We start from the raw sequence: 24,933 nt of genomic DNA on the forward strand, positions 1-24,933 counted from the left end.
TGTTTGAGTGGGAGTTAGAAAGAGCATTCCATATTTTGGAAAAACTCTTAAACTCCATTAACACTGGGTTTTGGTCGGACCTTGCTAACTCCAAGGTAGCGGACCTAAAAAGTCGTGTTCGTCCTTTGTGGGTGGATACCGTTAGAGGCACGACATTTGCGGTGCTCAAGGCTTTCAATATAATATTTTATGTGTGTTTTGTATGTTATTTTTTCTTCTCTTTTTCATTTTACCTCAAATTTATTTTGCTTTGCTTCATTATTGTTTGACATTAATTCATGCGTGAGTTTGGTTTTTTTTTTTTTTTTTTTTTTTTTTTTTTTTTTTTTTTTTTTTTGTAAACTTTAGCATATTTTTTATAAAAGATTAATTGAGTGAAATCAAAACTCCTTTTATTTCTAAATAAGTGAATCTATAATCTCTTTTTACTTTTTTAGCTATTTTACTCATTATTTCTCTCTCCCCAAGCATATATGTACTCGCAGTAGCTGTGCACAAAAAAAAAAAAAAAAAAAAAAAAAAAAAAAAAAAAAAAAAAAAAAAAACCTCACACTAGCCACATTCATCTGCTAAAAAAATATTTCTTCACTTCTATTATGTTTTCAATTTGGTCCACATGTACAATAAATTTCTTCACTTCACTTACCTAAAACATAATTGAGTGATGTACTTATTTAGAAATGGAAGCTGAAGCATTTAATTAAACAGATCAATAATTTAATTAATAGCTAGAAGCTCAAGCTTATATACACAAAATCATCTGATTAAACCTTAAACCATATTTGTACAACATTAAAAATTAAAAATCAGAAAAAACAAAGAAAAAAAAAAGTAATTAACGCAAAAAAGTGAGACCACCGAAGCTAAGGAAGGATATAACAAGAAGCTGTGGCCACCCTGTCTACCCTGTGCAATGTCATTTTCTTTATCTTAAAAACACACCCTTAACGCATTTGCCCCCCCTCCCCATCTTAGGTAGGCCCTGAAAGCTATGTAGATCTTTCTACTTACTCTCATACTCTTTTTTTTTTTTTTTTTTTTTTATATATTCCATATATAAAATTATTTTTATTATAATTAAATCTTCTTCTTTCTCCTTCCATTAAAAAAAAAAAAATGTGTTGTTAACTTTGTACGGAAGTTGAAGTTTTTTTTACCTTAATCATTTTCTCACTCCTAAAACAGTACAATAACTCCTAGTATAAAAGGCCACTACTTTTTCCCTTGAGTTCATGAACTAAAAAAAATACAGAAAAGAAGATAACATTTGATAAGCTACTAGTATCCTCTTTTTTTTTTTTTTTTTTTTAAAAAAAATTTTCCTTAACATTTTGCCTTCCTTTTATGGCAATTGCTACAACCATGAATCTCACTAAGGTCGATATTAATAGCAGCAACCACAACAGCAACAACGTTTGCAACAACAATGACAAGCAGCAACAAGATGATCAACAACAACAAGAAGGTGATGACGAACACGAGCATGACATGGTCATGCCAGGCTTCCGATTTCACCCTACTGAGGAAGAACTTGTTGAGTTCTACCTTCGCCATAAGGTTGAGGGCAAGAAATTTAATGTTGAACTCATTACTTTCCTCGATCTTTATCGCTATGACCCTTGGGAACTCCCTGGTATATACTCTTATTTATACCATTTATTTATGTTTGTTTTATATCAATATCATATCATATACACATATCATAAATATATTTGATTCTTATCTATATAATCAATTGGTTAATTGTTAAAACAGCCTTGGCCGCGATTGGGGAGAAGGAGTGGTTCTTCTATGTTCCAAGGGATCGAAAATACCGTAATGGCGATAGGCCTAATCGAGTAACTACATCCGGTTACTGGAAGGCAACCGGAGCTGATCGAATGATACGAGGAGAGAACTCCAGGCCCATCGGCCTTAAAAAAACACTAGTGTTTTACTCCGGTAAAGCGCCCAAGGGAATCCGAACTAGTTGGATTATGAACGAATACCGCCATCCTCAGCACGAAACGGAACGGTATCAAAAGGTTAGACCATCATATATACTTTCAAACATGTACAAACATATTTTTTGTTTTTTTCAAAAGAAGGGGAAAAATTGGAAACCCTAATTGGGTTATAGTGTAAACCAAAGGGGTTGGAAAAATTAGACACTAAATTAGGAGATAAGTGATAAAAAGAACACAGATTCCAAGTAGTGTAAAGAGTGTAATAAATGAGTACTATTTTTACTGGTGTTGGATCACGCAAATATAGTGAAAGTTATGAATGAAGCTTCAATTACTGATTTTTTTTTCTGATATTCACCATTAATATGAACTGATCAGTACTCATATTGTTGTTGGATACTTCTATTTTCTAGTAATTAATACAAATATAGTGAAAAACAAAAATGTACACTCATTTTATTTTGTTTTTTTGTTTTGTTTTGCCTAATTTTGGGCGGGATTTTTATCTCAGGCGGAGATTTCATTGTGCCGGGTGTATAAGAGGCCTGGAGTAGAGGATCATCCATCAGTGCCACGAGGGAGTAGCCTGCCCTCGAGGCTGTCATCATCGTCGAAAGCAACTTCGTTGTCTTCCGAGAGGAAGAACTACCATAACGCCTTTAGAGCTCAGACAACTTGTGTACAACAGCAACTTGAGCACCCGCCGCCTCAGATGGGTGACAAGGTAAGCGATACTGATGCTAGTAGTAGCACCGAAGTGGGGACCGCCCTTGGGCTTTCTCACCACAGCTCGTACACTGCGGTCAGTCCATTGGCAGCCCCACAGCAAGCGCTAACTCCACCACCACCACAACCACCAACATCATCCTCCATCGAGGTTAATAGGATGATGCAGTTATTAAATGATCATAATCAAAATTTGAAGCATCATAATCACCAAGTGGTAGTGGGTGGAGGCGGTGGCGGTCATGGTGTAATTACATCATTGCCCTCCTCGCTTAACAACTCTATAACTCATCAACATCCTACTCCTGGACTTGTTCCTCCGAATCATCATCATCAGCCGAGTATGGAGGATATTCATAGATTAGTCGAATATCAACAAGCTTGCATCAACCACCATTTCCAACAACAACAGCAGCCGCCGCCACAACCACAACAACAACATCAGTTCCAATTCGAAGCTCTTAACAACGATAACAACCCGAGCAGCAGTAATAGTACTACTAATAATTTGCCATTTTTGTTCTCCAATTATTTCTTTTCACCAGCAGCAGCACAACAGGCACAAGCAACACTTATTAACAACAATCCTCCAACGGCTGCAGTAGGTGGTGGCTCGAGTAGTAGTAGTTTGCAATTGCCTCCAGTCACGGTTGCTGGTGCTGGTGCTGGGCTCGCGTTTTCGGACCGTTCATTGTGGGATTGGAATCCATACTCAGAGCCGAATAGAGATCACTTCAGTAACCTCTTCAAGTAACTTTTTACTTTAACCGCAGTAGGTGCTTGCATACTACATAAATGTTGAAGAGAGACATAATTTAATCAAGTACGCTTTTATAAGTTATATTAATTAATTGCTTAAGTTATGTGTTCTATGATCATGTTTTAATTATGTTTTTTCTAGCCGGAATTCTATATAGGAGTATATGTCAAAGCATTAATTTTAACATGCATTTTTTTATCTTAATTTAGTTACGCACTCTTAAAAGTTAATTTTATCATATATTATTGCATTTTATTTTCTAATTAATCGTGCATGATAACTACTTAACCATTCACATTTGCTTTATATAATTTAGGGTTTACAAGCTATATTATAGGTTATGCAATTATTGCTAATAAATAATTTATGTTACAAAAAATTGAAGGGGAATTGAAACTTAATCGCACATGTTATTGATAAAAGTATTGGGGGTGATATGCTACTTTCATTCTTTTTATCTTTTCAATATTTTGTTTATGTTTGACACCATCGAATTATATCAGTTAAGATTAAATTACAACGACAACTATGACAAATTAGTGATTAATTTGTTATAATCACCCAATTCAAAATTTCAAAATTTTCCTCAAGTTGGTGGGATACCCTCGAGGGGTTTCCTTTAGGCTCTGTGTTTAGTTGGTGGAAGAATGAAAGTTAGAAGGTCAGCTAACTAATTAACAAAACCCTATAAAATATTATTTTGTGTTACAGTTCTTAGCATTTATTGGTTAGTTTTAGATTGTTAACTTGGAATCACACCCACTCTCTAGGAACTTTTTTCCCTCTTTTGGAAATTGTTTCTTCTTGTTCCAGAAATATCACTGCTATTTTTAGTATCACTTCATTTCTTACCTAACTTATTGGCTTTGATGATTGAGTTTAAATTAATTACTTGAGCTTGTTTGCACATTAAATCAAAAATCATAAGGACTTACTCGATATTTCTAAATTTTAAGAGTAATTTTATTATGTAAGTCACATAAACTTATGTCAATGAGGCGCAAATATACGTGTTTAATTATGTGATTTTTATCCGTACATGAAATATAATCAAGGGATGGCATGTAAATTTTTATACGGGTGATATTAGTATGATAATATATATATATATATATATATATATATATATATATATATATATATATATATATATATATATATATATATATATATATATATATATATATATATATATATATATATATATAAATGCAAAGGATGACTTGATAAGAGAGAAGACTTGGTACACATTTACCTAATTCAATTCATGTATTGGATTAGACTAATTTTGAGAATGTTAATAGTGAATGTTGGTCCGTCAATAATTATCACATTTCATTAAATTTTTTTGATTCAAGTATAGTTTTATGTATATATAACCAAATTTTGAGAATGTTAATAGTTAATGTTGGTCCGTCCAAGAATTATCACTTTTCATTAATAGTTTTATGTATATATAACCATTGATCAATGATAACTTTCCCAAATACCCTTAATTTTGAATAAATATGAAGGAGTTTCGTTTTATCATAGTTCAATTGTTATAATTTAAGGGTAGTCTTTGACTATGTGTATTGTTTTATTTCACTAAGACCCTATGTAACAATTTAGTTACTTTACAACCCCCTTCATATTTGGGTATTTAGTATAATGTGCAGTGACATTATTGGTTCGGCTTCATAGAGTTCAAGGAAATTATTGACATGTAGTATTTTTAAACAATTCAATGGTTTACACTTTTGACTTGTTGTATAGTAATATTTGTCCATGGATGTAAAACTTGTTATCTTCAATTTTTTTATATAATTAAAACTAATTTTTGTTAAAATTAGATCGAGCCAAGCTAGACCTTACTAAATCAGACTAATATATCACCTTATTTTTGATGAAGAGAACAAGTCCTTGGATATAATTTAGGCATTTCAAATAACCTTACTTTAACTTCTTTTATTCTAGAACAACTAGCTCTGGAAAAAAAAATAGAACAACTAGCTCTTTGTGCAGGCAATGCATGCACTGAATTCTCATATGCATATAAGCAATCATAATAATAATTCATTTTGTTATGCTTGATTAATATCATGACTTGCCCTTCTTCTTCGCTTATATCATACATAATGAAAGAGTGAAGAAAACAAGAAAAAAAAATTGTTGAAAAAAGTGAAGAATTTATAGAATTTTCACATATGCAATGAGGATGTATTATACAACTAGAAAGAAAGGGGGAAAAAAAAAAAGAGAGAAAAAGAATGTGGAACAAATAAAATAAATTTCCCCAAGGAACATACCTTCACTTCTTATCCTTGAATGACAGTTTAGATTTATTGTAGTGCTAACTGCTAATACGAAGGAAAACATAATTCTTCATCTTGTTCTCCATTGGGCTAAATTTGATGTGTTTAATTATTTCATTTTATTAAGCTTTTTAATATTTCCGATGCATACCTAAAATATTAGTTTTATTAATTTTTTAAGTTAAGTGCACATTTTGTATGAATCTGGAAAGGAAAAGGATTGGAAACGAAAGAGGAGAAAAGGTAACGTTAATTTTTATCATTCTGAACCATTGATCTAATTAACAAGAAATAATATATTGTTACAATTGAATTCTAAACCCTAGCCTCCTTTTCCCTCTTCTCTCTCCAAAACCTAATCTCCATTGTCAATTTTAAAGGGGCTTTCATCAGATTTCACCGGTGGAAAGCCCCAATCTTTATTTTCTGTTAAGCTTTTTAGTTAAGGTTAGAATAATGTCTCCCTCGAAAGAAAGGGTTTATCTCCTTCGAAAGACAAGATTTTTTTCGATCTCCTTCGAAAAACAAGGTTTTCCGTACTTCTTCGAAAGACAATGTTTTATTTGTGCTTAATTTGGGGTCTGTTCATATTTACTTATTTTCACTTCAGTTCAGTTCAGTTCAATTCAGTTCAGCTCCAATCAGTTCAGTTCAGTTCAATTCAATTCTTAATTTTTTTGTATTAGATGTTTCAGCATATTACAACAACAACGACAATAATAATAATAATAATAATAATAATAATATAATAATAATAATAATAATAATAATAATAATAATAATAATAATAATAATAATAATAATAATAATAATAATAATAATAATAATAATAATAATAATAATAATAATAATAATAATTAAAGGGATTAGATCAAACCTTCTTTAGCAGAACAATTTAGTTATTCACTCGAGAAATTTGAAAGAAACCATGCTGCTTGATAGTTGAGAGGAGGGAGACGACCAGAAAAATTTAGGTTACTCAAGCGTAAAATATGTTAAGAAAATTTAGGGGAACGATTTTTTAATAATAAAAGAAAATATGTTTTTTTTTTCGGGAAACTACAGCATATGCAATTGACTACAGTAAAATATTGAAGAATACTTTATATTTATATATATATATATATATATAAATAAAAATATAAAAAAATAAAAATTTAATATTACAAAATTTAATAATTTAAAATACATAGTTATTTTTATAACACTTTTATATTTTCCACAATCCACTATATATATTATTATTAGTTTTCATAAACGTTTTCATATATTTTTATGCATTTTAATTTTTCCAATTAGTTCAGTTCATTTTAGCTCTAACGAGTTCAGTTCAGTTCAGCTTCAATCAGTTCAGTTCGGTTCAGCTCCAATCAATTCAGTTCAGTTCAGTTCATTTCAACTCAATTTAGTAAATATGAACAAGCCCTTGATCTCCGGTTGTGCGGGGCTACTATTGATTATGACTCGGATTTGGGTTACAAAATTAGCACAAGAATTTACTTTCTCACAAAATTGTGAAGTGACAATGGATCCACTTAAAAAGTTGTATGAGACAATGAATCCAGAATATGCTGAATTGTTATATTTATGTATTTGGATTCTTAGCCCTTCCCTGATTAATTCTTGTTTGATTTTGTTAAATTCGTTTTTATTATCGTTCATTGTCAATTGTAGATGTCGTATGGCTTATATTAATGAAATTTAGTGTCCTTTAGGACTTCTTTATATATATATATATATGTGTGTGTGTGTGTGTGTGTGTGTGTGTGTGTATATGTGTGTGTGTGTGTGTATATATATGTGTGTGTGTGTGTGTGTGTGTGTGTGTGTGTATGTGTGTGTGTGTGTGTATATATATATATATGTGTGTGTGTGTGTGTGTGTGTATATATATATATATATATATATATATATATATATATATATATATATATATATATATATATATATATATATATATATATATATTTTGTTACAAATTGAAGATTGAGAAAATAGATTATGTTAAGATATGACAAAATAGAACAATTTAACGGAGACGAGTAATTCACCTTTCTAAGAGCAATATTCAATTGTATAAATGTACTAGTTAAGTTTCCGTGCGATGCACGATTTTAAACAAACATATTATGACATTTGTTTATAATGGGGAGAAAGAAAGTTTTCTACTTCATTAATTTTTTGTGTACAATGTAGCATATTATTTATAAAATTAAAAAACAAAAATCACAATGAACACTTTTGAACATTAAAATATTAACATAATTTAAAAAAAAAGGAGTTGATAAGGACAAAGGATAAAACATATGAAAAGGTAAACTATATTAGATAATAACAAAAAAAAAAAGGGTAAAAGTAAAAAAACATAAAAAATAATGGCATCATCAAAGCAAATTGGCGGAAAAAAAAAAATTATTTCAAAGTGACATATGTACAATTTGAGAAAGGCATGATGTCAGCAAACTTTTATTTTATTATTATTAATAGATAGTTTCCAATCACGTTGATTAGGAACCAACAAGGCCATTGCACTCCTTATACCAAATAATAAGTAATGAAAATTGTTAATAGATTATATTTACAATATTTATAATCATTATACCAAACATGTATTAAATTGAGATTTTCTAAAATAAAAAAAAAATGTATTGAATATTGATTTTCATATGTCAAACCTAAATTGAAGTTTGTGCCAAGTAAAAACAAATAAAGGTAAGGTATTTCTAAATATATGTAGTGGAATGGTTACATACAAATTGGGCCTTTTATATTCTTTTTTTTCCTTTTTAAATTTGCTTCTTAATACACATTAGTGGATCAGATCTCACGAGAGCCAAGCCTAGACCAGCCCCTTAAAAGATCCGCCCCTGCATGCGTATGATTGTGCTTACTAACGTTGAATTGCTCAATTTCATACAATTTTGCCTCATGATGTGTCTACTTTATATTGTATTTTTACCCCCGTCCCTTGGTCATAATTAGTAGTGTTTTTGGCTCTTTAGAGCAACTTTTATTACTAATTGGTGTTTTCCAGTGTTTTCGTAGATTTGGTTGACTTTTGCAGGGATTTATGCTTTTGGAGTATTTTCCCGAGATATTTTGGAGCAATCACGAACATTGGAGAAGCACGACCAGAGTTTATAGCCCAGGGACGGTTAGAGCCATCGAACCGGTGATTAAGGGCTCGGTATAGGTGAGCTATTGGTTACTAGTCCCAAGCTTGGCATGGGGGAGCTATTAGTGAGTGAGGTGAGGGAGTTTGTAGTGTGCTTATTATTTGCACAATTTGGGTGGGATTTGAGAAGTTGTTTTGTTGTTATTCATGTTTATTTTTGATGAGTATGAGAGTTATATTTTCTTGAAAAAATAAAGCATGATATTATGAGAAAAATAAAGAGAAGTTCAAAGAAAAAATTTGAAAAAATAAGTGAACTTCAATAAAAAAAAATGTTCAAATGTTCTAGTTGGAGGTCGATCAAAAGAAAAAAAAAATAAGAACTTCAATGAAAAATTCAAGTTTGGAAAATAAAGTTTGTTTATTCACTCTACTTCTTCATTATTATATTTTTATGAGTGAAATTGTAAGAGTTGGGATTATTTATTATGATTGGAGAATATTTGGTTGATGTTAGAGTTGGTTATGTAGGAGATGTATGATCATTATTTATTTTGATCATGGGTTTTATTAGGATATGACTCCTTTAAGCATAGCTTTTCTCTCACTTGTTCCCAAATGATTCCTGCCCTTTACCCTAGCCTTACATTACAAGCTTTAAAGACCTTCCGACCTTTGTGCATAGAATTGTATGAATGTGAAAGTGTTGTTTATCAATGTAAGTTATGATTTGACATATTTCAAGTCGACTAGTAGGATTGAGCGTTCATTGTTTTATACACACGAGAGTGTGAGTTGGGAGGGCATTGTTCACATTAAAGGGGTGGTTGGAGAGCGATCGAGTACATCTTTTACTCGCCACATAAATGAGAGTCGAGTGTGCGAGCACTAGTCTTGAATTCTATATGCTCTTGTGGTTTGCTCTGTTTGACAACTGTTAGGGAAGAAAGGTAATTGGATGGATTTGATTGGTTGACTTTGAAGCATGTTTATTTGATTTACCCTGGATCATTTGTGCTTGATTTTTACTTTTGGGGTGAAGTATATTTATTGATTCATTGATGAGATCTTTGCTTAGGGACAAGCAAAGGTTTGTCTTGGGGGAGTTTGATGTGTCTATTTTATATTATATTTTACCCCCGTCCCTTGGTCATAATTAGTAGTGTTTTTGGCTCTTTAGAGCCACTTTTATTACTAATTGGTGTTTTTGTAGATTTAGTTGACTTTTGCAGGGATTTATGCTTTTGGAGTATTTTCCCGAGATACTTTGGAGCAATCACGAACATTGGAGAAGCACGACCAGAATTTATAGCCCAGGGCCGGTTAGAGCCATCGAACCGGTGATTAAGGGCTCGGTATAGGTGATACCGGGGCATTTGGACTGAGTATTCAAGACCCAAAGAGGAAACCCAGATTGGCCCGAAGAATTGAAGCCCAATCGAAGTCCAAATAGTGGCCCAAATGAGCCGCCCGGCCAAAAAGTCTGGCGCCCGGTGACGCGGCTGTCTGGGCGCGAGATTGCTATTAGAGACAAAAAAGGTGCGCCCGATCGGGCGATGCCTCGCCCGATCGGGCGCGTGTTTTCTTAGTAGACGTTTAACGTAATTTTAATTTGTTTGAGTTTAGGATTTTTGTACGGAGTATAAATACTCCTCCGTAATACGTTTTTACTACTTCTTCTCTATCTCTTCTTCTTCTTCTTTTTACTTTCTTTACTCTCTTAAGTATTCTCTTAGAATTCTCTCTCTAAACTTTTGTTCTTAATTTTACTCTTAATTCCAGATTTATTTCGGTAACGATTTCTCTTCCTTTAATCTTAGTTATTTATTTTATTCCTTTAATCATGTCTTATTTCATTGCTTTGATTTGTTTAGTTTTTAATATGTGTGAGTAGTTTAATTTCAAGGGTTTATGGGGATTTAGTAAATAATATGAAGGGGTAAATTATTGCTGTTGATTATCAATGCTAGATTAATTTCCTATTGATTGATTTAATGCTCTGTGACTAGATTAGGCCTATCTTTTATGCATGAGTTTGGTAATATTGATTCAAGAATCGAGAGATGAGAATTTATGTTTAGGTCTAGTTTCAATAGGCAAGTTAATTTATAAATGGTTAAGTCAAGATTCGAGAGATGAGATTTAATACTGGTAAATTAATTGTGTGATTGTAATACGTAGCGAGAGCCCTATATAATCTGGTTAATTGATGCATTGACGATTGACTATTATTGATTATTGGTATTGGATGATGATTTCTTATTGGATTGTTTTAATATTTTACAATTGCGGCTTGTAAAAGTATAGCAATATGAAATTGATGAATCGAGCAGATGTTAATTTGATATTAAGGGATATTTTCAATAAGAACTTAGATCTAGTAAATTGCGAGAGCCTGTTAGATCTATGTTGATTAATAAATTGCGAGAGCCTGTTAATCATGTTATTTATGCAATGTCAATGATTGATTACTATGTTTTACCCTGGAGTATTATTTATTGGTGAACCTATGCCCTAGATCCTTTCATATATTGTTTTCTTCCCAATCTCTGCCTTAGTAGTTTAGTCTTTTACTTAATTATAAATATCGGTTACTTAAATAATTTAGATTATAATAATTAATTAGGAGTAAAAAGACTTGTTTCCCTGTAGAGATCGACCTTACTTCCCTATCTACCTTAGTTAGTTATTTAGGTAATTATTTTTGATTAGGGGATACGACTTTACCCTGTCAAAATTTGGCGCCGTTGCCGGGGAAACGGTTTTATTTTTATTTCTGATTGTTTTTGTAGTCTAGATTATTTCCCTTTTTGTCTCAGAGAGGTTTAGTTCTCTAAGACAAATCTCATATTCGCTTCTAGTTTTTGTTTATGCCCAGGTCTTCCAGATCAGGTTACATCCCATTCGATCCTGAGATCGAACGTTCCTTCCATAGACAGAAAAACTTCTACAAGCAAATCCTGGCGGATTCTGGTGATAATAACAATAATCACCGCGATCTTCCAACTGATTCTAGTGATTTAGAGGCATCATCAGACGTTGAATCAGAGATGACGGCTCCAAAGAAGCTTAGTGATTATTCACAACCAAAGCTTACGGATTTTCCACATCTCACCCCTACTCCGGCTCTTGATGGGGTTCAATTTGAAATTAAACCTCAATTTATAACGATGATAGAGAGGAAGCAATTCAGTGGAACAAAGGGTGAAGACCCGAATCTTCACATTGCCGACTATTGTCAATATTGCAACACCATCAGGCAAGCCGGGGTCACTCAAGACCAAATAAGGGAGATTCTCTTTCCCTTCTCTTTAACTAGAAAAGCTAAATTGTGGTTTAATGGCTTAAATAGAACTACACTTGGTATAACTGACTGGGAAAGTCTTGTTTTGAATTTCTATAACAAGTATTATCCTGTAGAGAGAACAACAGTACTACGGAGTGCGATTCAGAACTTTGCCCAAGAAGCCGATGAGTCTTTATATGAGGCTTGGGAGAGGTTCAAGGACTTACAAAGAGAATGCCCTCACCATAATTTAGCACAATGGCAGTTAATCCAAGCCTTTTATAACGGCATTGGAAATTCTTCTAGAATAATTTTAGACTCTACAGCTAGTGGGAGATTTATGAATCTTAATGTTGATGATGCAGGTCAGGTTATTGAAGATATGGCGATACACAATTCCCAATATGGGAACCCTAGAGGATTTGCTAACAAGGGGAAGCATAGTGTCGACTCTGTATCCTTTTTGCAAGCTCAACTGACCTCTATTTGCCAAAAATTAGATAACCTGAGCACTGCTAATGTAGCTAATGTTTCTGCGATTAATAATAATTCTAATGAGGCTTTCTGTGAAAATTGTGGTATTGTAGGTCACTGGGAGCAGGATTGCAGGAGTTCCGTGGAGCAAGTTAATGCCTTCCAAGCTTATAGGCTGAATAACCCATACTCCAACTCTTACAATCCTGGGTATCGGAATCGTCCATACCTTTCCTACCAGAGCACTAATGTTCAAAATCCACCACCACAAGAACCACAGGCGCCACAGCAACATCAGCAGAAATATTATCATCCTAATGCTAGCCAGAAGAACCAACCACAACAAACCTCCTCATCTTCCGACCCTTCTTTGGTGGAAATTAGAGCAATGTTAATATGCAAAAGCACATGGAGAGTAGAGATGCGACAATTGATCAAATTCTAGCGCATAATAAAATTGTAGATAATCAAATTGCGCAACTCTCCGCTACTCTACAAGCCCGCCAACAGGGAGCCTTGCCGGCATAGCCTATAAGGCCTACGGATCAAGCATTTGCAATTACTCTAAGGAGTGGTTCAAACTATGAAGGGCCCTCTATGCCCAGAGTTGATGAACCAGTTTTATCAAATAATGCTAATCTTGATTCCATTAAACCAGACAATGTAGTTGATAGCCCTGCAGGGCTAAAGGATAATACTAACATATCTAATTCTACATTGCAGGGTACAACTCCAGAGAAGGTGGCTACTCTAGATAAGAATAAGAATGCTCCAAAGCCAATCATCAAACTTCCTTTCCCCAATCGTCAATTGAAGACAAACTTGGATAAGCAGTTTGGTAAGTTCCTGGAGGTGGTAAAAGATTTGAAGGTAACAGTTCCCTTTACTTAATTAATCACACAAATCCCCTCATATGCAAAATTTATGAAAGAAATTTTGACGAGAAAAAGGTCTATTAGTGAGGTAGAGACAGTAGCTTTCACTGCAGAGTGTAGTGCCGTGCTTCAAAATAAGTCTCCACCTAAATTAAAAGATCCGGGTAGTTTTTCTATCCCTTGTCATATTGGCAATCTCTTGATTGATAATGCATTATGTGATTTGGGTGCTAGTGTTAGCGTCATGCCATTATCTATGTGTTCTAAGTTGAATATGGGTAAGTTAAAAGCTACCAATATAACTCTACAAATGGCCGACCGCTCTTTCAAATACCCCTTAGGTGTTATAGAGGATGTCCCCGTTAGAGTAGGTAAATTTTATATACCTGTGGATTTTGTTGTTCTTGATATGGCTGAGGATACGCAAACCCCAATTATTTTGGGTAGACCATTCCTTAACACTGCAGGAGCAGTCATAGATGTAAGAAGTGGTAAGTTAACATTATCAGTAGGGGACAATAAAGTGGTTTTTAATCTGAATAATGCCCTTAAAAGCTCCATGACTGAGGAGAAATGTTTCAGTGTTAATGTTGTTGTAAATTATTCTAATAAGCCCCAAGCTCTTGAAAAAGATTCCTTGGAGGCGGTATCTTGTGTTGCATCCTTTTCAGATGAGATAGACAAATGACAGAAGGAAGTCGATGCAATAGAAAGAGCGCTCTACAATGTTGGTCTTGGTTTCGAGGATGAACAAGTGGAACCGATCGAGCAAGTTGTGCGAATCGAGCCTACGGTAAGTGTTCCGCCAGATCGAGTTGCAAGTGTTGAACGCAATGACAATTAGAAGCTACATTCGATCGAAGAAGGGTTTTTAGTGCGTAGCATTGAAGATCCCCTAGTCCAAGTCAAGGAGGATCCACCAGATAGGGCGACTTGGCATCCCACAGGTTATGTTAGGAAGCCGCATCGCAACCTAAACATCGCTAGAGCGGGTGAGAAACCACCCGATCAAGCGTTAGGCCAAGGGTCCTAGAAATCGTACTAGGTAAGAAGGTCGTGCGGGACCTAGATAAACCAGCGCTTTGCGGGAGGCAACCCGTATTTTTAATGTTTTTTAGTCTAGTTTTTCTTTTCTTTTTCTTATGAGTGGACATATGAGGGAATTTCATGAGTTTTGTGAGTGTTTGAGGTTTGAAGGAAAAGAGTTAGCCAAATTTTGGAGAAAAGAAGAAAAATAAAGTTCGCCGATTTAGTCTCGGGCCCGAACGGGCGAAGCCCGCCCGATCGGGCGCGAGAGTAAGGGTCTGAAAATAAGCAATTTCGCCCGACTGGGTGAGTGGCGCCCGATCGGGCGCGAAATTCGTCGTATACGGACTAATTTGTCCACCCGATCGGGCTAGCCTCGCCCGACCGGGCGCGAGAAGGGAAGGAATTTTGGCCTAAAATTCGCCCGACCGGGCGCGAGAGCAAGGCGGAAATGGTTTGTCAGATCGCCCGACCGGGCGCGAGAGGTGACAAAAATCAAGCGATTAGATCGCTCGACCAGGCGCGAATACATGGCACTAGATCGCCCGACCGGGCGACTCACCGCCCGACGGGGCGCGAGGACCCTCCGCGTCCTTTTCTTCTCCTTTCTTCTTTCTTTCTCCATTTCTTCCTTCTTCCATTACTTTCTCTCTCTAAAAACTCAAATTTTCTCTAACTTCTCTCTAAGATTTCTCCTCCATTACCAACCAAAATTCAAAACTCTTTACATATTCGTGATCCTTTCTTCACCCTCTTCACTTTCATACAAAATTTTTTTAGTTTTAATTCTACAAATTTTCAACCCATTTTTTCTACATGGCATCAAAGAGGGCTAGGTCCATTTTTGGTAGGAGCTCCAGTTCGAGGGAGGAGTACGACCCAGACTTGCAGCTCCCGTATTGGCCGACGATCCGGATCGTGAGCCGGGAACAAAAAGAACGATTAGAGCATTTGGTCGGTCGTAAGGTAATTCCTTCTCGGTGGTTACACCGCCCTACCTTAGAATCATATGGTTTTTTTGATTTTGTTAAACAATTTTTTAATGATATTGGCATGAGAAAATTTGTTGACATGCATTATCCTACATTCCGAGAACTCACCTGTGAATTCCTGTCCACTTTTCATGTTGTTAGTAGTAAGAATGGGCCTAATTTATTTTTCAGGTTAAATAATAGAAATATTAATTTAACTTTTGTTGAATTTTTTAAAATATTTGAATTAAATTCTGAATTATCTCACCAGTGGCATGCAGACTATAAAATGGGTGATTCATATTATGTTCTGACTGGTTTACCTGCCCCCGACTCCCAACATGCTAGTACCCAACCTATTCACCACCCTGTCCCAAAAATCTTGCAAAGATTTGCGGGTCTGTGTTTTTTAGGTAGGGCCGAGCCTCATAACGTTCAAACCAACAAACTAGCTATTATAGGACACTATGTATACGGGTTCGGGAAATTGAACAAAGGCAGGTTTATAGTTCACCATTTGAGTAGGCATGCCACAGCTAGCACCACTTCCAAGTCCCCTATCCGTTTAGGTGGCCTTATCACTCGAATATCGGTGAAAAAGGCCGGTTTTGTAGTAGACGGACCCCACCAGCTGACCAACTGTGGACCAGATACCTACATGACTACTAGGTATTTTGAGGATGTGGGGTGGGTTAGACTGGATAGCGAGCAGACACCCTTTTGGTGTATTCGGACTGGGAACGAGCAACCTTTGCCCATTTTTTCCCTTCCTAGTCCAGACTTGACCGCCTTTCCCCCGGGGCAACTTTCTTACACCTATGATGCTTTAGTTGCCAACGCTAGGGGGCAGGCACCACCACCACCAGTTCCACCACCCCAGCCTCAGCCCGAGGTGGCTTTCTCTCCACCTCGTATGTCCCATTCCGTCCCTCATGTTGACTCTGACCCAGTTTGGGATCTTCAGGATATAGGTCAGGCCCTAGGACGTATCGAGCATTCACATACTGACCTTAGGAGGATGGTAGGCTCCTTAGACCAGAGGTTAGGGTATCTAGAGAGGAACCATGGTAGAGCTCTCTACCCTATGTACGATGATTATGCTCGTCGGGGCAACATTCCCGACGACGCTATTCACCCTGACTTGTTTCAGCCTCCACCCCAGGGATACGATAGGGATCCCACTGCCCGTGGTATTTACACTGACTATTCTTCCTTTTTCGGGTACGGGCAGGACATTCCTTTCAGGGGACCGGCGGGGGGGGGGGGGGGAGTTTTCACGCTGATTATTTTGGTGGTAGCTCTTCTAGTGCAGGTGGTCCAGGTGGCAGTGGAGGTGCGGGCTTCGGCTCGATGGACGAGGATGATGAGGACTAGCTATGCTGGGCTAGTTTCCGAGCCAATGACATTGTCTGATTCTGGCTTGGGGGAGATTTTGGTTTGGTATTTTTCTTTATTTCTTTTCTTTTATTTTTGGTGTGTTTTCTTAGTTTATTTTTCTTGCTTTCTGGGTTAGTTTTATTGCTTTCTTTATATATAAAAATACAAAAAAAAATTGAAAAATAAAAAAATCCAAAAATACGTTCCAATGAATTATAAATTATGCTTCCCTGTGCCCCATACTTGAGAAAATTTGTTTTGATTCCTGGTATTTGATGATAGGCATTGTGGATTAGTTGATCATGATTTGATGTTTGATTGCCCTGAAACTTTAACATGCGTCAATTTTGTCCAACTACTTGTGAATATAGTGCTTGACTAGTTGATTTGGTAAGGAATGTGTGATAGTTCCTGGTATGTCAATGAATTTGAGTATTGGTTTGCAACTATAAGTAATGTTTATATGTTTCATTATTATGCACATTATGGAGGACGAAGGCATTTGTTCTTTTAGGTAGCCTCCATATATTGTAGATACATTTGTTCCCTTCTTGCTACACATGTTGTTGCCTTGACCTTTTTGTTTTTTATTAGCCACATTACAAGCCTATTTTGCCCCATTGGTTACTAGTCCCAAGCTTGGTTTGGGGGAGCTATTAGTGAGTGAGGTGAGGGAGTTTGTAGTGTGCTTATTATTTGCACAATTTGGGTGGAATTTGAGAAGTTGTTTTGTTGTTATTCATGTTTATTTTTGACGAGTATGAGAGTTATATTTTCTTGAAAAAATAAAGCATGATATTATGATAAAATAAAGAGAAGTTCAAAGAAAAAATTTGAAAAAATAAGTGAACTTCAATAAAAAAAAAATGTTCAAATGTTCTAGTTGGAGGTCGATCAAAAGAAAAAAAAAAAAAGAACTTCAATGAAAAATTCAAGTTTGGAAAATAAAGTTTGTTTATTCACTCTACTTCTTATTATTATATTTTTATGAGTGAAATTTTAAGAGTTGGGATTATTTATTATGATTGGAGTATATTTGGTTGATGTTAGAGTTGGTTATGTAGGAGATGTATGATCATTATTTATTTTGATCATGGGTTTTATTAGGATATGGCTCCTTTAAGCATAGCTTTTCTCTCACTTGTTCCCAAATGATTCCTGCCCTTTATCCTAGCCTTACATTACAAGCTTTAAAGACCTTCCGACCTTTGTGCATAGAATTGTATGAATGTGAAAGTGTTATTTATCAATGTAAGTTATGATTCGACATATTTCGAGTCGACTAGTAGGATTGAGCGTTCATTGTTTTATACACACGAGAGTGTGAGTTGGGAGGGCATTGTTCAAATTAAAGGGGTGGTTGGAGAGCGATCGAGTACATCTTTTACTCGCACATAAATGAGAGTCGAGTGTGCGAACACCAGTCTTAAATTCTATATGCTCTTGTGGTTTGCTCTGTTTGACAATTGTTAGGGAAGAAAGGTAATTGGATGGATTTGATTGGTTGACTTTGAAGCATGTTTATTTGATTTACCCTGGATCATTTGTGCTTGATTTTTACTTTTGGGGTGAAGTATATTTATTGATTCATTGATGAGATCTTTGCTTAGGGACAAGCAAAGGTTTTGCTTGGGGGAGTTTGATGTGTCTATTTTATATTGTATTTTACCCCCGTCCCTTGGTCATAATTAGTAGTGTTTTTGGCTCTTTAGAGCCACTTTTATTACTAATTGGTGTTTTTGTAGATTTGGTTGACTTTTGCAGGGATATATGCTTTTGGAGTATTTTCTCGAGATATTTTGGAGCAATCACGAACATTGGAGAAGCACGACCAGAGTTTATAGCCCAGGGCCGGTTAAAGCCATCGAACCGGTGATTAAGGGCTCGATATAGGTGATACCGGGGCATTTGGACCGAGTATTCAAGACCCAAAGAGGAAACCCAGATTGGCCCGAAGAATTGAAGCCCAATCGAAGTCCAAATAGTGGCCCAAATGAGCCGCCCGGCCAAAAAGTCTGGCGCCCGGTGACGCGCCCGGCCGGGCGCGAGATTGCTATTAGAGACAAAAAAGGCGCGCCCGATCGGGCGGTGCCTCGCCCGATCGGGCGCGTGTTTTCTTAGTAGACGTTTAACGTAATTTTAATTTGTTGTAATTTTAATTTGTTTGAGTTTAGGATTTTTGTAAGGAGTATAAATACTCCTCCGTAATACGTTTTGACTATTTCTTCTCTATCTCTTCTTCTTCTCCTTTTTACTTTCTTTACTCTCTTAATTATTCTCTTATAATTCTCTCTCTAAACTTTTGTTCTTAATTCTACTCTTCATTCCAGATTTATTTCGGCAACGATTTCTCTTCCTTTAATCTTAGTTATTTATTTTATTCCTTTAATCATGACTTATTTCATTGCTTTGATTAGTTTAGTTTTTAATATGTGTGAGTAGTTTAATTTCTAGGGTTTATGGGGATTTAATAAATAATATGAAGGGGTAAATTATTGTTGTTGATTATCAATGCTAGATTAATTTCCTATTGATTGATTTAATGCTTTGTGACTAGATTAGGCCTATCTTTTATGCATGAGTTTGGCAATATTGATTCAAGAATCGAGAGATGAGAATTAATGTTTAGGTCTAGTTTCAATAGGCAAGTTAATTTATAAATGATTAAGTCAAGATTCGAGTGATGAGATTTAATACCGGTAAATTAATTGTGTGATTGTAATACGTAGCGAGAGCCCTTTACAATCTGGTTAATTGATGCATTGACGATTGACTATTATTGATTATTGGTATTGCATGATGATTTCTTATTGGATTGTTTTAATGTTTTACAATTGCAGCTTGTAAAATTATAGCAATATTAAATTGATGAATCGAGCAGATGTTAATTTGATATTAAAGGCTATTTCAATAAGAACTTAGATCTAGTAAATTACGAGAGCCTGTTAGATCTATGTTGATTAATAAATTGTGAGAGCCTGTTAATCATGTTATTTATGCAATGTCAATGATTGATTACTATGTTTTACCCTGGAGTATTATTTATTGGTGAACCTATGCCCTAAATCCTTTCATATATTGTTTTCTTCCCAATCTCAGCCTTAGTAGTTTAGTCTTTTACTTAATTATAAATATCGGTTACTTAAATAATTTAGATTATAATAATTAATTAGGAGTAAAAAGACTTATTTCCCTGTAGAGATCGACCCTACTTCCCTATCTAGCTTAGTTAGTGATTTAGGTAATTATTTTTTATTAGGGGATACGACTTTACCCTGTCTCACCTCACTTTTAATTTGAAGCTAAGGGAAAACATAGAAGTAAATGTACAACTATGAGATCTATCTATGCACATTTGCTCGGTTTTATTTTTTCATGCTTATCCATGTCATTCATCAACCATTCAGCCACATAGTGCAAATTAGAGAATCCACACTTTCTATCATACATTTTAACTCATAGATAGAAGACTCAAATTACTCCACTTGAACTCCCAAGCCATACTTTTCCTCCTTTTAATGTGAATTTAAGGAACCCATTTATTCATTTGCTTGATAGTCACTTTTAGTTATATTTAAATCATCATTAAAATTATGTTTCCAAACCATACTTTTCATTTCTTATAAATCAATAACAACAACAATAACAACACCAACAAAACATAAAATATATTCATGATTTTTTATTTATTTATTTATTTATTGAAACAATTTTTCAAGATTTCTTATAATTCTTTTTATGCTTTATTGCTCCATAAATAAGTTGACCAATGGGGACTTGGTGTCCATATATTAATGTACATAAAATACCATTTCTACTACTTACTTTTTTGGCAGGCACTCCTATTACTTTCTTAGAACTTTAGAAATATAATACCCTCAATTTTATATAACATGAGCTGTATAATTTTGTGAGATATTATGTACATATTGTGTAAAATTTATACGCAGTATATACTTCCTCCGTTTCTTTTTAGTTGACACGTTTCTTTAGTTAAGTTTGCCAATGCACAACTTCAACCTTTAATATCTTTAATTACCAATTATAAAAAATTATAAAAAGTTGATATTTTAAAAATATCTGTCGTGACGAATCTAACATGACCCCACATGACTATATTTTTCATTACAAAAACACGGTCAAAGAGGAGAGTGTGAATAGTGATAAAGTCAAAACGTGCCAACTAATAAAAAAATGGAGGTAGTATGTCGTTTCTTTTGCGCAAATCAAGGTTGAAAAAAAGTACAGTTTTATTAGTTCCAGATATAATTTAATCACAAACTTTAAAAAAAATCAGGTGAATAATAATTATGGTACATCCACTATAAAGATAGACTAGATTGATCAAAAGTTACCCCTAAAATAAATAAAAGTTACCCTAATATGCATAAAAGTAATCCAATACAAATAAAAATTATTAGTAAAGAATCACATTTTAAATGACTAAAAATCAATTATTTGTGATTAAATGTAATTAAATTACCATTATAAAACTTTTCTTATTGTCTATTTATATAAAAATTGTATAATGTTAAAAGTTACCCCAAAAAGGCAAAAAGTTACCCTAAAATTAGGTAAAAGTTACTCTTATAGTGCTCGATGTACAGTTAAATTAGTGTAAACCGAGTGTTGTAGACACCTAAAAATGTCTCCCCAAAACCAAACCCGATGATGAACAACCTTTCATCGCCATTATTGGTCGGGTTGAGTATTTAATTTTTGGAGTGCTTAAATCCATATTTCCATTTCATAAAACCAACCCAAATTCCTAGCCCATTTCCCCAAACCATAACTTATTTTCCTCTTTTCGTGCCTTTAAACCCAAAATAATTCATTTCGTCTCCTTTAAAATCATTCATTTCGTGTCCTTTTTATAAAACGTTTAATCCAGTTTATTTTGGTCCATTATCTGGGTTTAATGATTGAATATTTGGATGGGGCTTTAAAAGAGCTTTCTAACGATATATTATTAGCCCAAATCCGAGTTATAACGAATAAGTTATGGCCAAAATATTAAACTGAGCCCAAACCGAATCTAAGCCCACCTTACCTACGACCCAATGATCATGAGGAGGGTCCAAATTATTTAATCCTATTCCTAAACCAATTAGGATTAATTGGAAGCTTCTATAAGTTTCTAAAATATCTTAATTATCCAACTGCCTCATATTTTTTATCTGAATTTTATATGATTGGATAGACCTTGAAATTATCTTTCCAATGATATATTATAATAACAATTCCAAGCTATAACAAAAAAGATATGAATTAAATAAAAAAACTCTATCCAAAACTGACACCGTGTCACTATTTCTGCCATATATTTTATTATATAAAATATTTTAATCATATTCTAATTGGGTTAGAAATTAGACTTCAAGATCTTTCCAACGATATCTTATTCATCTTATTTCGATTTCTGGATCAAAAGATATGATAAAAACAAAAACTGCAAAAATTGTTGTCTATCGTAAGAGTTTTAATCCGATTCGAACTCGATCTTTTCTTGATTCTTCGACCCCTCTTTTTTCTCTATAAATAGATCTCATATCTTCCCTTTTTCAAGGATCAACAAGTTTGATCATCAAATAATTCTTTTCTCCCTCTTTATCCTAAACACTAGCCTCCCTATTCTATCATTTCTTCCTTAAGAACTCCAAGGAGTCCATACAATACCTGAATTTTATACTTTAACCAAGGCGTGAAATCAATTCAAGGAAACAAAGAAAGTGAGTAATTAATCACTTGATTACTCTTATTTTTATTCTTGTTGCTAGTATCATGATTAGGTTTATTTATTATTTCATTTGACTAATACTATTATTGTTAAATTGCTTCCAATATTAATGTTTATTCTATTATTTTTATGATCACCACATTGCATGTTTTAAGGGAATATGTAATTGAAAATCACGCCTAGTAAGATAATTTGGACAACCGGTTTAGGTTCCTTTTTAATCTTGTTATTAAATCAAGTGATCATAATATTTTAGAATAATGTGTTGCATTAATATTAAACCAATTTAGCTTAATAATAGTTTGGAGCGAATTGAATATTTTATTTGTATGCCTTTGAGATCGCAGGAATCATATAAGAATCGAGTAAAGGCCAATACGGGCGAATGTGACTCCATGACTCACTTAGTACCATCATCCCCGATCCTCCGTTTGTGGTTCCGAACCATATGGAGTTAGTAATCTCATGGATTATGAATGGGGTGTAACCTTCACGGGTCAATCGTTGTTGCCTTCGTTTTCCCTTTATCGTGGTTGTCTTTTATGATCCGTGAACGGTTTACAAGTTCCTTAAAAACTTGTTGGCGGCTCCCTACTTTCCTTGTCCCTAATCGTGTCCCTTATCGTATATGTCAATTCCCACTTCCTATGAGTGCCAAGCATATTCACACATGCTTTAAACGTAGGCGCACTTCAAACGACGCCTACAGGTGTATACAAATTTTTTTGTAATTTAATAAGTTTCACTGAAAAATAATATAGATTTCGTTTCCTTTTATAAGAAGGAACGAATGTCATATACTACGTACTAGATTTTATTACTATTTACTTTCTAATCCATATCCGATTCAGGTCAAACTTTTCTCACTAGTAGCCATCATATATAGATTACAAATTTTAATTAAATAAATATGCAAGTTTAATTTAATAAATATGAGGTATTGTGTAGTTGTGTGCGACTGGTCATACCATGTAGTTAGTTATAAATGAATAAAGTAACCCCTATAACACTAATTAAAGTAACCCTAAAACATCGATCGAATAACTTGTATAACACTGACAAAGTAACTTTTATAACACTAACCGAGTAACCCTATAACACTAACAAAGTAATCCTTATAATAGCTAATTACACGGTGTGGTCAGCCACATAGTTAATAAAAGTCGTATAATCTTTTTGAAAATATTATTGTACACCCGGGTGCAGCGGAAAGCGGAACATACTGTTATTTGACAAAGAACATACCTATATATGTTTGATAATACGTTCTACTATTTTTATATTCTTTAACATATGTTGATTATTAAACATGTTTTTTGGGTTTCAATAATACAAAATACGTTCTTTTAATTTGGCTCATATATTCTTTGAATTTGGCTCGTTTGTTCTTTGAGATAATGAGTTATTTAACGTATAATCTTTAGGAAAAATGGAAAAGAAAAATCCAACCTTTGCACTTTTTCCTTACCAAAATTTAACCTTTAGTTTAATCCTCAAAAACCCAACCTTTATACCCCTCCTTCCCCAACAGGTCCATTACCTTTTAAAACAGGTAAAATACCTACTTTTCTTAATCTAGCCGGTTTCCCTCCATTTGATATCGTTGCAGGGTAGTTAATACGGCCATTAATTCTCAAGAATCGTCTCTCTTTAAAAGCTCTGCCCTCCACTCTCTTTTCTTCATCTCCTGCAATTCCATTTTTGGCAAATTGAAATCATGTAATTTTTTCCACAAAAATGGCAAGTCATCTTTCAGTTAACTCAGGTTCTCCGAGGTCAAGGTCGAAGGGAAATTCTTCCTCCCCTGCAAAACTGGTATGCTATCACAATGAGTTTGCGCCATTGAGGACTGTTCGCTACGATGGTCCTACGAAGGGTAAACGGTTCTATGGCTGTTCGTACTGGCCTGTAAGTGTGTGAATTGTCTTCTAATTTTTAGATTAATTTGTTTTTGTGCATTTTCAGTTTGGGGTTTTAATTTAATTAATTTGTAGGAGCAGAGGACATGTAGGTTCTTCAAATGGGCTGATGAGGTTGATGATCTACGTGAATTGCAAAACATTGTTGTTGAGAAGGAGGAAACAATTTCCGAGCTTGAGCATCAGGTGGAAATGTTGAAGCAAGATATGGATCTTATGAGGGATAAAGTGAAGAAATTGAAAGCAAAAAAGGAGAAGTTGGTAGAGGAGGTTGAAGAGATGGGTATTGCTACTACTGAGACAATGTTCGAGCTGAAAGAGAATAACACTGACAAGAGGCTCATGATTATTCTGGTGTTTTCTTGGGCATTTTTCACTCTAGTGCTTATGTTTAAGTAGGTTAAGGGGTTGTGGGGGGGGGGGGGGT

The 24,933-nt window shown here is 34.5% G+C and overlaps 1 protein-coding gene across 1 annotated transcript; it reads left to right on the forward strand.

The window, feature by feature from the left end:
- Positions 1-1,071: 1,071 nt before the first annotated feature.
- Positions 1,072-3,643, forward strand: LOC110686827 (NAC domain-containing protein 43-like). Its single transcript, XM_021863416.1, has 3 exons — positions 1,072-1,633; positions 1,756-2,024; positions 2,458-3,643. The coding sequence occupies exons 1-3, from the start codon at positions 1,345-1,347 to the stop codon at positions 3,424-3,426; spliced, it is 1,527 nt and encodes a 508-aa protein (XP_021719108.1). The 5' UTR covers positions 1,072-1,344; the 3' UTR covers positions 3,427-3,643.
- Positions 3,644-24,933: the final 21,290 nt, after the last annotated feature.

This window comes from Chenopodium quinoa, unplaced genomic scaffold (assembly GCF_001683475.1).
Source record: "Chenopodium quinoa cultivar QQ74 unplaced genomic scaffold, ASM168347v1, whole genome shotgun sequence".
Lineage (NCBI taxonomy): Eukaryota > Viridiplantae > Streptophyta > Magnoliopsida > Caryophyllales > Amaranthaceae > Chenopodium > Chenopodium quinoa.

Excerpts from the sequence above, each read along its gene's own strand:
- LOC110686827 (XM_021863416.1), top strand. The coding sequence starts at position 1,345 with ATGGCAATTGCTACAACCATGAATCTCACTAAGGTCGATATTAATAGC. Across the intron at positions 1,634-1,755 it reads TGACCCTTGGGAACTCCCTG|CCTTGGCCGCGATTGGGGAG; the intron begins GTATATACTCTT and ends TTGTTAAAACAG. Across the intron at positions 2,025-2,457 it reads AAACGGAACGGTATCAAAAG|GCGGAGATTTCATTGTGCCG; the intron begins GTTAGACCATCA and ends TTTTTATCTCAG.